General features: G+C 21.9%; 3 protein-coding genes across 5 annotated transcripts; all 3 read left to right on the forward strand.

The window, feature by feature from the left end:
- The first annotated feature begins 1,199 nt into the window (after window positions 1-1,199).
- On the forward strand, window positions 1,200-3,689 carry LOC122711602. The gene is made up of 3 exons (XM_043930548.1): window positions 1,200-1,383; window positions 2,754-2,944; window positions 3,161-3,689. Exons 1-3 carry the CDS (start codon window positions 1,364-1,366, stop codon window positions 3,319-3,321), a joined length of 372 nt encoding a protein of 123 aa, XP_043786483.1. The 5' UTR covers window positions 1,200-1,363; the 3' UTR covers window positions 3,322-3,689.
- A 2,030-nt stretch (window positions 3,690-5,719) lies between these two features.
- Window positions 5,720-14,400, forward strand: LOC122711577 (probable ATP-dependent RNA helicase DHX35). Of its 3 annotated transcripts, none has more exons than XM_043930482.1 (12): window positions 5,720-5,796; window positions 6,109-6,323; window positions 10,940-11,119; window positions 11,597-11,737; window positions 11,908-12,070; window positions 12,347-12,508; window positions 12,594-12,740; window positions 13,009-13,066; window positions 13,136-13,422; window positions 13,541-13,846; window positions 13,971-14,124; window positions 14,203-14,400. In XM_043930482.1, the coding sequence occupies exons 1-12, from the start codon at window positions 5,766-5,768 to the stop codon at window positions 14,327-14,329; spliced, it is 1,971 nt and encodes a 656-aa protein (XP_043786417.1). In that variant the 5' UTR covers window positions 5,720-5,765; the 3' UTR covers window positions 14,330-14,400. The 3 variants fall into 3 exon arrangements, with proteins under 3 accessions (XP_043786417.1, XP_043786415.1, XP_043786414.1); XM_043930480.1 differs by having other exon boundaries at window positions 5,721-5,796; window positions 11,908-12,034; window positions 12,925-13,066; XM_043930479.1 differs by having other exon boundaries at window positions 5,721-5,796; window positions 12,925-13,066; window positions 14,203-14,399.
- Window positions 7,760-8,957, forward strand: LOC122711578 (ceramide phosphoethanolamine synthase). Its single transcript, XM_043930483.1, has one exon. It carries the CDS (start codon window positions 7,760-7,762, stop codon window positions 8,834-8,836), a length of 1,077 nt encoding a protein of 358 aa, XP_043786418.1. The 3' UTR covers window positions 8,837-8,957.
- Window positions 14,401-14,623: the final 223 nt, after the last annotated feature.

Here is a 14,623-nt window from a genome sequence, read left to right on the forward strand (position 1 = left end):
CTTTTTTTCTTATATAAAAAGAAAATAAAATTACATACAAATATTAATATTATATTTATAAGTAATGTAATATATATATACATATATATACATATAGTATATATGTATATAATCATATTTATATATGCGTGTACATACATACATAATATATGAAAATATAAATAATATGTATTACATAAAATTATTGAAAATTAATGTATAATCTATTGTAAAGATATTTATTACCTCATCGTGAGTTAAGTCTTACTTCTATCTAAATTCTTTGTAAAACTTTTAAGATTAAAATCATAATAAAACAACATTAAAACAAAAAAAATGATTTTACTATTTCATAATAAAGGCAACCTGTAACATGGACGTACATAAATGCAGCAAAGCCTTTCAGACGAGTGCGTGGATCAACCTGAAAGCATCGCGCACCTTTTAATATACACCGGAAATGGAACCATACGCGAAACTTCTAGAACTTTCTGCAGTTTGTTTCCATTTATATCTTGTATATTATCCTTAGTACACATGAAATTTCATTAGAATCTAATCAATGTTTTAAATCACACATAAAATTTAATTGTCATTATTTTAAAAACGATATAGTGTTAAATACATGTTTCTCAACAATACATTCACCAGCGCCGGAAGCGCGGGGATTTTTTATGAGTTTCGTAAGACAAGATTCAATTGGTCAGTTGTTATTTGGAGGGGCATTAACAATGCGGTAGTGGCGAAGCTACCATTACTACGAATCTAAAACTACATAACCGTTGACAGCTTTAATTAAATATATTATATTTTACATATATCATACCTTTTTTTCGAAAGAAAATAGAAGTAATAACAATTTTATTTATATTAGGTATTTATTAAAATTTCAATATATTTTACGAGAAATTTCGTTGAACCATGCTGTATTAATGATTAAAATATAGCGGCAAATTTATATATATATATATATATATATATATATATATATATATATATTATGAAATTAATAAGTATTATTGATAATACTCATTTTATAAATATTTTAAAGGAAATTTTTTTTTTACGAATGATAACAATTTTTTATTATTTTAAAATTATATTTATAGTAAATATACATATAAGAGATTGATCAATGCGCCATCTGTAAACGAGCGGGAAAGAAAAGTGTTTGAAGGCCGCCGGCCTGCCGGCCGGGCCGAGTAACTCGGGTCTCGAGCGAATCAGTGTGCGAGTCTCTGCCATTTGCGCGTCGGTACGCGGCTACGCGGCAGTAGTGATACCAGGATTCTACGTCTGCTTACCGGTGCGTAGAAAACGCAAGCCTTATTAAGTGCGTTTTGTATCTAAGTGCTTTATCGATCACACGATTAAATTAATCAACATGGCGGATACAGAAACTAAGTAAGTATTACAGATTTTTTTTATTGATCTATTGTAAGAAAATCACACATATTTTCATCGAATGCTTTTGTTATATTTCTTTACCGAGTACAGTAACAATGGATCAACAATATAATCGTTTCATAATCTTCATTATTCATCTGTTTTAAACTTAAATTGAAAGCAATATTCTTGTTTTGATAATTTTATTTGCATCATAGTTGATTGTATACTTTTGAAAGCGTACATAGTACTTATGTATAACCACGAGAAAGGGACAACGGAGAGGGGATACTCTCTCTCTACATGATATTCTCAGCTTGATTTGTAAGGCGCGTTACGTTCTCAGGATTACCTGCTTTTACCATGACATGTGCTCTACTTGCAGAGCCGCTTTTCTGGCGGCATCGTTTACCTTTTATTTTTCCACACTTGTAGCTTCAACTATATGAGAGTAACCAACTACAATATGCATTTATTCGTTATTAATATTTATTTTTCATGAATATTTCAATCATGATATTTCATTATTATTTATTTAGTATTAAAACAATTTTTATTTATATAATTTTTAATATTTTTATAAATGTAACGAATAAATATAACTGCAACTCAGAATGTTTTATAATATAAAATTGTAATTTTTTAATGTTAACAATAATTTGAACATTTTTACATAAACAAGGGTGATTTTGATTATTCATACATAAAAAATAGTAGAAATATTTTATGGATGATTGTACACGCATCTTAAAAAGAAAATGGACAACGTATCGATCTGCCCTCTCTTACCGACTAAACGTCGAAAATACTGGTATTTTACTTTTCACTTCACATTTTTAAGACAAAATATATAATGTTTGTAATAATAAACATCGGTGCTATTTAGGTTTATTTAAGTTCCAACTCTATAGGAACAAATGTATATGTAACATTGATGTATATATTACGGTCCACGAACATCCACGATTTGCCGCGCCGAAACAATCTGTATGTGTGCGTACATGTACGTGTGTTCTGTTAAAAGGAGTGGGTTAAGAGAGAAGGGAGAGACGAAAGCAGGATAATATTAACATCGGTAGGTGCCGCTACGGTTGGCGTCCTATCTCTATTTCTTTCCCTTGCCGCTCCATCTTTGTCTGTAGCTGTTTAATCATAGTAAAGAAAAAATATGATAGAGATAGAACTTCATTTTAAATATATCATGTTATTTAACTTTTTTTTATATTTTTTTTTTTTTTATAAAATGTAATATGTATTTGATTTATAAAAATATAAATGTCACTGATGTTATATGTTATTTTTATACGCATATTATTACATATTTTTTAAATTATAATTTTAAATTATAAATTATGTTAATTGAAATATTGATCGATTTTAATTTATAGAGACACCAAAGTTGCTACAACTCCAGAAAAGAAAGTAGTAGAAGAAGAAAAAAAAACAGTTCAAGAAGTTGATGAAGATTCAAAAACATCTGAAAATGGAGATGCCAAAGAAACCAAAGAAAATGGCTCAAATGAAGAAAAAGAGTCAGAAAATAAAGAAGTAGAATCAGCAGAAAATGGGGATTCTACAGGTATTGATAAAAAATTAAATTAATAAATTATATAAAATATATATAATATATAAATTATATAAAATTTATAATTTTGTGATTAAATTATATAAATGCAATATAATTAAACTAATAATAAATAATTATTAAAAAAATATGTATTATAAATAATTAAAATCAGTAAGAAATTCAATTTATATTTATAAGAATAATATTAAATGATATTTTTATTTATAGATGCATCTGTTGATAGCTGTTGTATAAAAAGGAAATCAACAACTTTAAATGAAACTACAGAGGATACTGCTACTGATGGTGCCAGTCCTGAAAAGAAAAAAAAACTTGATGAAAAATGTGCTGAAACAGAAACCAATGGAGATGCAGAAGCTACGGCCTAATATTTTTTTATGTTCTATTGCAGATTTAATCTATAGATAATTTTAACAGCTAATTGACAAGTCAGGACATTTAAAATTTGTTATCCATGCATCGTCATGATAGACGAGCATTAAAAACAAAAAGTTTAATATTGTATTAATGACTTTTGTGTTCAGACATTTATGTGTGTTTATTGCGACCATTTTTATGATTTTAATTGGCAATCGTATATATCTACATCATCATAAATTACCATCTTAGATTACTACCATTCATGTTTCCTATGTTCTCCACATTGATGTCCGTACATAATATACACTGTGCTAAATTTAAAAAAAGAGAAACATACAGATAATCTTATAAATAATATATTTCTGATACATAAAAATAGATGATGTGTGATATGGTGCTTGAAAAAGATATTTATGGGAAATATTCCGTAAATAATTTTCATTTTTTCTGATACATAAACATAATTATATATTAAAATTTCATATCAATGAAAGATATAATATTTGTTTGCAAATCAAAATACATTCCTAAAATAATTTAAAACTCATCCAGTGTTTATTTTCTGACAAAAAATATGAAATGAATTTTATTTATAAACTATGATAAATATTTGTTTTCTAATATAATCTATACATATATATTAAATTATATGAATTACATATTATTTAATTTTCAACAAAAGTAAAAAAAAAACAGTTATAGAATTTATTAAATGTGTAATCATATTAACAAATTGATAGTTTAAAAGTTGCAAACAATTTCGCAATTTTTTTTAAATAATAAATTTCAAAATAATAAGTTATTTCAATTAGTTTATTATTTTTATTCTAAAAATAATTTGCAAAGGATAAAGGATTTTTTTATTATTAAATTATTTAAATAATTTTCAATATTCAAATAATTTTTTATTTTATTTAACATATTTAAATAAAATAATTTAAATTTTGATATTCTAATTTCAACTTGTATTATAATTTTCTTATAATAAATAAAAGAAAATATAAATATCATAATTTAGTTGGAAACTCATGTAGCTCATAATAAAAAAGTTTGGTTTGTTTTAAATGATTTAGATTAGAAAACAATTTAGATTTAAATTATGTTTAATGAAAATATACATTATTCTTCAATTATTAAAGTTGTCATTTTTTAATAATTCTTTTATTAATAGCATAGAGTGCAATTTATAAATATTTTTTTTTGAAGATATATAATAACTTTATGTACAAAAAAATACTGGTGAGTAAAAAATATCAAATGCTATTTGCAATAACAATGATAGAAAATACCGTGTTCACAGTTTTATTTTAATAAAAAATTGCATATCAAAAGATTATATATGATTACAATAATATAATAAAATATTTTTAAATAATATGGAAAATGTAAAATTAAAAGCAATTTATTGTATATTATATGAATATGATCAATTGATTTATAATATTAAACACAAAACTAGTACTGTATCATCATTAATCCTCTTTAGCTATTATCTAGTACAAATTGTTTTCATATACAAAGTATGATACAATCAGAATAACTGTGTAATATTATTTTCTATATAATAAATATTACATGAATTGATAAACTGAATAAGATTATATTAAAACATATCCAATAACAACAAAGTTAGTATTAATATATTTATATTAGATATCTATATTCATATATTTAAAAAAAATACAAGATAATTATTATTAAAATTATTTATGTACAAAGTATATATCTTACTTTTGTATATATATTACAATTGATTATATAATATATAATTATAATAAAAATTCATTTTCAATTATTTTCAAAATTTCACAAATTTAACATAAAAAAAACATTTTATATACTACCTGTGTATTAATTTTATATAGAATATTACTATTATATTTTTTAAACTTAAAATTTAAATATGTATATTATTATGTTTATTATATTGTTAATTTTTTTTATCTTTATATTTTTATATTTTTAAATATTTTTTAAGTATCTTATGACATTATTGTAAAATTTTAGAATTGAAATTAATTATACGTAATACCTCTATACCTGAATACAAAAATAAAATTTTTTACTTTTTTACTATTTAATTTAAACGAAATATAATAAAAAATAATAAAATTTTCTATTAAATAAATTTTCTTTATTTGTATAACAATTCATTATAGAAAAAAAAATACAAATTATAATGAATAAAATAATAATAATATCTAATAATTATAATATTAACATTTTAGAATAAATACAAATTTTCAAATAATATACAATGTCATCTGTAGGAGAAAATTGAAATGTTTTAAAGAATTTAATAAATGTAAGATTGCGTGTTTATATGCAAGTACCGGATATTATATTTTGTTTGTTTGAATTGCGACTATTACTTAAATATAAAACATTATAATTTAATGACATATTTAAGACGTAATTTTATTTCATTGTACTATTTATACAATTATATAAAATGAATGTGAAACCAATTTTTTCTAAACCTAGTAAGTAAAATTTTTATTAGATTTATTATTCGTAGTTACTTCGAATATTTAAAGTAACTTTTTATTTATTGAAACTCTATTCCATTTTTTTACTATAAGTTTTTTGAACATAATATTGTGTACTTTCTCTATTATATTTTATACATATATAGATTTATTTCTTTATATAAAATGTATACTATATAACATAACCTGTATTAAACTAATATTTATTTTAAATACTATGTATTATATATATATTATTAATATATGTTTAAATACATATTATATTTAAAAAAACTTTTATACATTTGATCATTTTTAAAATTACAGGAGATAGTATGTGGCAAGAAGATAAGTCAGATATAGAAGCTCATTCGTCTACACAATTTGTTTATAATGCATATCATTCTCTTGCACTTAATATGCAGCGTCAACGATTACCTACATTTAAGTATAAAAGTCACATTATTTATTTATTGGAAAAATATCAAACATTAGTTTTAATTGGAGAAACTGGATGTGGAAAGAGCACACAATTACCTCAGGTATATTTCTATTTTAAAAAAATTATTTTTATAAATAATATTACATATAATACATTAAAAATTTAAAATAAATTTAACAGAAAATTTTAAAATTTATAAATAATATTATAAATAAATAATATTGATAAATTTCATTATATATAGTATAACAATTCTATATAAGTTCAAACATTTTAGACTAGTACAAAGCATGCATATACATATACATCTTTATGAATAGCTATCATTATATATAAAATATTCTTTATAACATTATATATTATATATATAAAATTCTAATATTTTGAATATATTGTTAAATTTTTTATTTGTTTTTTAAATTTTTTAATATAAGTAGGTTATTATTCAATACATAGAATATCTAATACAAAAGAATATAAAAATATTTTTTATATATATATAAATATATATAATATTTATAATTTTATTAATTATATGTTTCTTATATTATTAGATTATTTATAATTTTATTCGTGTAATATACGTACATATTTAAATCATAAAAATCATTTTTCGTAAAAATTTTAGTAATTCATAAATTCGCGCAGGCGCACATATAAAAATATTGCGTTGCATCGCCATTCTATTAGTCAAACAAGATCCGGCAGTATTTCATCTGTTTAAAGTGTAATGCGTTTTAGTACAATTTGCCGGTTATAATAGTTTTCATAAGATCATTGTGCATAATTTGATAAACAATCATGTATGATAAAAAAAAATATTACGGAATAAAAATTTTTATAATTAGTTATTTTATTGAACAATTAAAAAAAGAAATTATGTGACAATAGTGCGATTAAAAATTGATTAAAAAAAATGTCATATTATATTGATAAATAATACATTAAATAAGCTCAAAATGCTTTTAAAATCTTCGCATGAAACATATTAATATGATATATATCAATTGATCGAAATAATACATTCAGAATCTGTAAGATTTCATGTAACCATGTGGGATCATATCATACTGCGAATCTTTGAATATCACATTCTTCATTGCACGGCAAAATACTGTTAATTATGATAATACAATTGTTATATGTACATATACAGGTTCATCCTGCAAAAGAATATAAAAATCATCGTAGTCAAGTGAATTAGTCACGTGATGAGTTCAAAAGTTGAACGACTGTATTTTTTAACTGTGATACATGAGTCATTTAGATACATACATCGAAAAAGTTAAATATAAAAAAATTACTATTTCAGAATAATAAATGATTGTGTTTTTTTATTCCAAAGATATATAGCGAAATTATTAATCAATGAATTTATTGTTAAAATTTAATAATAATGCATTTAAATTAATTACATATCTATAATACATTTAAATCTAATATAAAGAAAAAAGATAATAACAAAATATATATATAATAAGTGAAAATATAATAAAATATATTTACCAATAATTACGTGCCAAATTTATATGAAAAATGTTTGGTACAACAACTCTAGTAAGCAGGTCATTCCTAACAATTTTGATATTATTGACATTATACTTTCTTGGAATGGACCTTTTGTTGTATTCTAGAATACAAAATTATGATGTAAGACCTACATTAAATGGTACACCATATATTTCAATCATACCTTGTGATTTTAATCCATTATGTACAGTGACTGTAAAAGGATTAATGCTTGATCATCCAAATCATTTTCTTCTGAGCCCTCTTGCAGCTATCATGGATGATTTATTGCAAATAAGTAGCTCTTGGATATGGGTGACACCAAATGCAATCAGTTGTTTTCATATATTCATAGCAGTGGCAGCTGGTAAATGTGTATCAAGTGATTCATTATCTTATAGACGCTTAGGTGTAATAATTTTTCAAGCAAGGACATGGTTGGATGATTTAGATGGACATGTTGCTAGAAAAAGAGCAAAGATTAATGGTGAACGATCAGATATTGGTTCAACTGGTTATATTATTGATGGTATCTGTGATGGTTTGGGTTGTGTTGCTTTTATTATTGGCCTATATCAATTTCTTGCCCGTAACTCAAGTAGACGTGGAGGTTATGATAAGCTGCCTCAACTTCCTGTATCTTCAGTTCTGGAACCTGGAAATGTAACATTGAAAACATCAAATGCAGCATTTCGTAATATATTACTTATGACCGTCCATTTGTTCCTCACCAGTGCCGCCTGGAATCGATATATATCTTTATACCAGGATCTTCTTGAGACTGATTATAGAACACCATCAATTAGTAGAGAACATCTTTATGATAGACAAACAACTATATTCAGAAGTTCATCTTTTTCAGTAATAGCTTTTTGCTGGAAATTTTTAAATTTCCATGCTGTCATGGATTATCTGCTTTTGGCAATATTTTTTGATCGTATGCGAGAATATATCAGGCTTGTAAGATGGTCTCCATTTGTTATTGTATTATTACTTGTTTATATAACTGAATTTCATTTTTTACGGGCCTATACATATATACAAGAAGTACCATCATTAATTGATGAAGAGATATCTTCATCTGATGTCTTTACTCAAGGATGACAGTGTAAATCTTGGAAAATATTGTTTTGTATATTTATTTTTTACCGGTGATATATAATAATTACAATAACTATTGTATACTTAAATTTGCAAATTTGTCTATAAAAATATCTTGATAAAATTTTTTGTATTTTCTATTTTTCTGCATGTATTTTATATAAATACCAGACTAATGTATAAAAAATGTGTATAACCCCTTAAATGGGTAGTAATAATATTTTTACAATTTATAATATTTTATTCTATTATTATGATATTATATTTATTATATTTATTATTATTCAATTATATTTCATTAATTACAATTTTCAGACAATTCAATTTTTTAAATTATTTATAGGTTTTAATATATAATATTTATAATGCAAAATCTTTTAAAAAAAGATAACAAATTATTTTAACTCATTAAATATTTAATAATATACTTGTCTTCCTGATTATCTATGTAATATATCATAGTTTAATGTCTATTATATGTAATTATTATAATTATTAATATATTACATCATATATATAAATTAGTTTTATTAATATTTAATAATAGAATATTTGATATTTATTTTCATTTAAGGGGTTAACATTAATATTTAATTATATAATTATATAATAATAAACAGGGATGTATCTTGAAAAATAATTCAATGGATCTGTGCTTATCCATTTCATGAAATTTTTTTAGTATGTTTTTTATACCTGTAGTTATAAATGTAAAATTATTGAAATATGAAATTATAATTATTACATATTTCAATTTTGTCATTTAATCTAAATAATAATATATAGGTTGTATGTATTATATACAAATATATATTTATGTTAAATATATATGGCAAGTAATATATGTTTATATGTGATAATTATTATTACTAAGTGCATAAAAAATATAATTTTGTATTTTTTACTTGTAATAATTAACGACCTCTTGCCTTTATCTATATATTTTAATGTGATCCAATGTCGCGAGTTACCTAGTTATAGTACTTGTAAGTTTGCTGAAGTCACGTGGTAGACTTTTACATATATAAGCTGTTATAATGAGCTTTCAATAAAATCCGATAAATATGACATTAAATTACGAAGACATAATACATATAATATTCTTCCGTTACCGGATTGCGCCAAGATTAAAACCAAGAGTAGAATCCAAAGTATAGAGCTTCACGTTGAACTTGAAAAGCAATGAGTACATTTAACAGTGTACAAATCAAGTTTGTGTGAAATATAAACTTTACTTATCTGGCATACGGTGTTACTTTACTTAGCCTTATTATTAGCCGTTCTATGATAAGGATATCAGTAGATAAGTTTTGTATTATCAAAAGCTATATATTTCAATATGTAATAATACTTTCATATATATTAAAAATTTATGTATCAAAAATAAACCTAAAATATTAATTTATTTATATTAAAATAAAAATTTATTTGTATAAGATTTACAAAATAAATTTATATCAAACATGAAAAAAATTACTATTATTATTATTAATATTAAAGAAAATAAAATAATATTATAAAATATTAAAATAATAAAATAATATTTCTTTTTCTAATCTTTGTAATTTTATTTAATAAATAAAAAAATTTTAATATAATTTAATATTTTTATAAATATATTTACAATAATTAATAATAAAATAAATTATATATAATTCTATATTGTTGTAATAATTATATTGAACAAAATTTTGTAAATTATTATTAAAAATTTAGCAAAAATAAGTAAATTTTTTTATAAAAATTAAATAAATTAATCAAATTAAATGAAAAAAATTAAGCAAATATTTTAAAATCAGATATAACTTATTTCTAAATATATAGATATTTCATAGAATATTGCATAAATTTTACAAATATTTTTTCAAAGAATATATTACTAATCTTAATTGTTTTGATAAAACTATCTTTTGAAAAAAATTTTTTCTATTTCCAGAGATGATTGTACATCATTTAATTTTTGTTTAATATAGAAAGGATTTATTATTAATATTATTAATAATAGTATTATAATAGTATTATTATTAATATTATATATATTACAAATAACATTTGATGTGCGTATATTATATATGTATAATATATATTATTTATAAATGATTATAGTATCTTCTCGAAGCAGGATGGTGTTCAGATGGAAAAATAATTGGCATCACGGAACCAAGAAGAGTTGCAGCTACTTCTTTAGCTAATCGTGTTGCTGATGAACGCAATTGTATTTTAGGTACAGAAGTTGGTTACTCTATACGTTTCGATAATTATACGGACGAAACAACAAAAATCAAGGTATTATTATTTTACAATCATTTGTATTACTAAAAATTAAATTTTAATCTGAAAAATTATATCGAACTTAAAATATTCTTAATTTTTTAATCATTTTAGAATTTAATTTCATTTTTCAAATATTTAATTCAATTTATTATTATTTAATATATCTTATTATTAATTATTAATTATTATTTAATATATTTATAATTTATAATTTCAGTAACATATATACGAAGAAGAAATAATTCTTTTATCAATATAACTTGTGTTATAATTCAAAATTTGTTTAAAATTTACTTTTATACATTTTGCTTATAATTAAATAATTATAAATAATTATTATTATTAAATATTATTATTATAAAATAATGTTTTTCTTCGATAATAATACAATAATAAAAATTTAGGAAATATAAAATATTAAAATATTAAAAAGTATTGGAAATGTGAAAAATTAATAATTGATTCAGTAATTAGTTGTGTTATTTATAGTACATGACAGAAGGAATTCTACTTCGAGAATTAATGAGCGATCCTTTGCTGACAAGTTACTCTGTAATTGTAGTAGATGAAGTACATGAAAGAACTCTTCTTACTGATATTATTATGGGACTTTTGAAAAAAATAATTCGGGTAAAATATATGCAATATTTTTTATATTTAAATATAATTAATATAATCTAAATATAATATAATATTAAAGTTACATATAATAAATAATTAATAAATTTATTTATATTTATATAAATAAAAGATGCATTAAATATAAAAATGTTTTTTTAAATATTTTATAAATATTTTAGAAACGAAGAAGTTTGCGAATTATTGTTTGTTCTGCTACGGTTGATGCAGAACAACTTCGAGATTTTTTCAATACAAATACAACAAAAGATTCAACGAAAGATACTGCGGTTATCCTTACTATTGAAGGTAGATTATATCCAGTAGATATTTTTTTTATAAAAGGTATATATTTATATGTATAAATATATAATATTATATCATCCTACAAAAAAATAATAAAATTATATAAAAATAATATATTTACAATCATTATTACAATATATTTTTTTTCATTTTTCGCGATTTTTTATTTATTAATGTTTTGATTTTTTTTTGCTTAATTTTCTTGTTTCATTTTCTATTTTTTAGAATATTTGTAGGATGATTTTACATAATTATATAAATATATTTACATATGAAATTAATTTCTTATATATATTTTGTTGTATTTGATTTTAGAACCAGTGGCTAATTATGTGACTAGTGTCATAGATACTGTCATGAAAATTCATGAAAACGAAGAACCTGGTGATATTTTAGCATTTCTTACAGGTTTAGATGAAGTAGACCGAGCAGTTTCTCTTTTATCAGAGCATGCAAAACTTATAAAGGAAGGAAAATGTGAGTTTAAATATGATATTATCATCATCATTATATAATTGCTTAACATTTAAGATAAATTTTATTGTCTTTATATTTTTTGTAGTGAAACTTTTACCTCTAGCTATGTATGGATCTCTTCCGAACTCAGAACAACTGAAAGTATTTTGGAGAGCTGCCAAAGATACTCGTAAAGTTATTATTGCGACGAATATCGCAGAAACATCAATTACTATTCCAAATATAATTTATGGTACGATTTTAATATATTTTTATAAAGTATTCATTACTTATACTTTAAATAAAATTTATTTACATATTTATATTATTATTATTTAATATATTATTATTAATTATTAATTATTATTTGTAATAATAAAAATTTATAAAAAAATTCAATAATAATAAAAAATAAAAATATTGAAATTTTAATCTAGTTATTGATTGTGGCTTTGTAAAAATTCCATGGTATGAAACAGAAACTCAAACAAATTCTCTTATAATTGTTCCGATATCTAAAGCCTCCGCAGATCAACGTGCTGGTCGAGCAGGTCGTGTTCGAACAGGAAAAGCTTATAGGTATTTGATTTGTATAAACATTCAATTATTTATTTATAATATTAAAAATATTAATAAGTAATATTGTAGATTGTACACAGAAAAAGCATATTCAGAACTATTTGAGACAACACCGCCAGAAATGCAACGTTCGGATTTAGCACCTGCCATCCTACAACTAAAAGCATTAGGAATTGATAATGTATTAAGATTTAACTTTCCTTCTGCTCCACCAAGTAAAAATCTTCTTACTGGGCTGGAATTACTTTATGCATTAGGAGCAATTGATAGTAATGGAGAATTAACAACACCATTAGGTATAACAATGGCAGAAATGCCATTAGAACCTGTTTTAGCAAAATCTCTTATAGTATCAGGTAAAATTTTTAATAAAAAAATTATTAATTTAAAGTAAAGAAACAGAATTTAATAATGTATTTATATATAATTATTTTGATGTCAAATAATTTTTTAATTAATTCTTTTTATATAAAGGTGAAATGGGATGTTCCGAAGAAATATCAACGATTTTAGCAATGCTTCAAGTACAAAATGTTTTCATAAGACCAGCAGGCGGCCAGGCTGCTATAAAAGCAAGAATAGCACAAAGAAAATTTGAAGTTGAAGAGGGAGATTTATTAACATTACTTAATGTATATATTGCATATGAAAAAAATAAAACAAGTAGTTGGTGTCAAAAACAATTTCTTAATAATAAAGCGTTGCGCAGAGCTATGGAAATTCGAACACAAATGCATTCTATGATGAAAAAATTAAATATACCATTGGTTTCATGTAATCGTAAGTTAAGTTAAAAATTATATTATATATAGTTATAAATAAATAAATAGATATATTATATAAATATAATATTATATTTTATATAAATATAAAAATTTTTTAATAACAATTATTTTTGTTCAAGGAAATGTACAACAAATTTTAAAATGTATAACCGCTGGACTTTTTTCAAAAGTGGCTTATTTACATTATACTGGAACATATAAAACAATACGTGGAAATAAAGATTTATATATACATCCAAATAGTTGTTTATATACACTTCAGCAACCACAATGGTTTGTATATTAACTTTAATATTTTATATTTTTATAATAATATATTTAATGTGTTCAATTCTTATATTTTTGTTCAAGGTTATTATTCTATGAAGTTTTACAAACAAATAAAACGTATATGAAGGATATAACTGTGATCCAACCAGAATGGTTATTAGAATTAGCACCTCATTTTTATGAAAAAACATCTCTTGATCCTATTTAATATAATTTTTATATATTCTCAAAATAATTTATTAAATAATTTATTAAAGAAAATAAAAAGTTTAATTTGAATATTTTTTTTTTAATAAATTATAATTTAATACTATTAATATAATATATTATTGATATTATTAATACATATATATTATACATTAAATATCTATATTTTTTTTTATAATTATTTTAAAATTTTTAAATATTTTTAAAAATCAAAAAAATATATTATCTAATAATTTATTGTTTACTCATAAAATTAATACAAAATTATCTTAAAAATCTATTACAATGCAATAAT

This window comes from Apis laboriosa, unplaced genomic scaffold, assembly GCF_014066325.1.
Source record: "Apis laboriosa isolate Shangri-la unplaced genomic scaffold, ASM1406632v1 scaffold173_cov153, whole genome shotgun sequence".
In the NCBI taxonomy this organism is placed as follows: Eukaryota; Metazoa; Arthropoda; class Insecta; order Hymenoptera; family Apidae; genus Apis; species Apis laboriosa.

What these genes read in the sequence shown, in the direction of transcription:
- LOC122711578 (XM_043930483.1), top strand. Translation starts at nt 7,760, where the DNA reads ATGTTTGGTACAACAACTCTAGTAAGCAGGTCATTCCTAACAATTTTG.
- LOC122711577 (XM_043930479.1), top strand. Translation starts at nt 5,766, where the DNA reads ATGAATGTGAAACCAATTTTTTCTAAACCTA. An exon ending in AGATATTTTTTTTATAAAAG is followed by an intron (nt 12,071 to 12,346) that starts GTATATATTTAT and finishes ATTTGATTTTAG; the next exon opens with AACCAGTGGCTAATTATGTG. An exon ending in TATTCCAAATATAATTTATG is followed by an intron (nt 12,741 to 12,924) that starts GTACGATTTTAA and finishes ATTTTAATCTAG; the next exon opens with TTATTGATTGTGGCTTTGTA.
- LOC122711602 (XM_043930548.1), top strand. Translation starts at nt 1,364, where the DNA reads ATGGCGGATACAGAAACTAA. An exon ending in ATGGCGGATACAGAAACTAA is followed by an intron (nt 1,384 to 2,753) that starts GTAAGTATTACA and finishes TTTAATTTATAG; the next exon opens with AGACACCAAAGTTGCTACAA. An exon ending in AGAAAATGGGGATTCTACAG is followed by an intron (nt 2,945 to 3,160) that starts GTATTGATAAAA and finishes TTTTATTTATAG; the next exon opens with ATGCATCTGTTGATAGCTGT.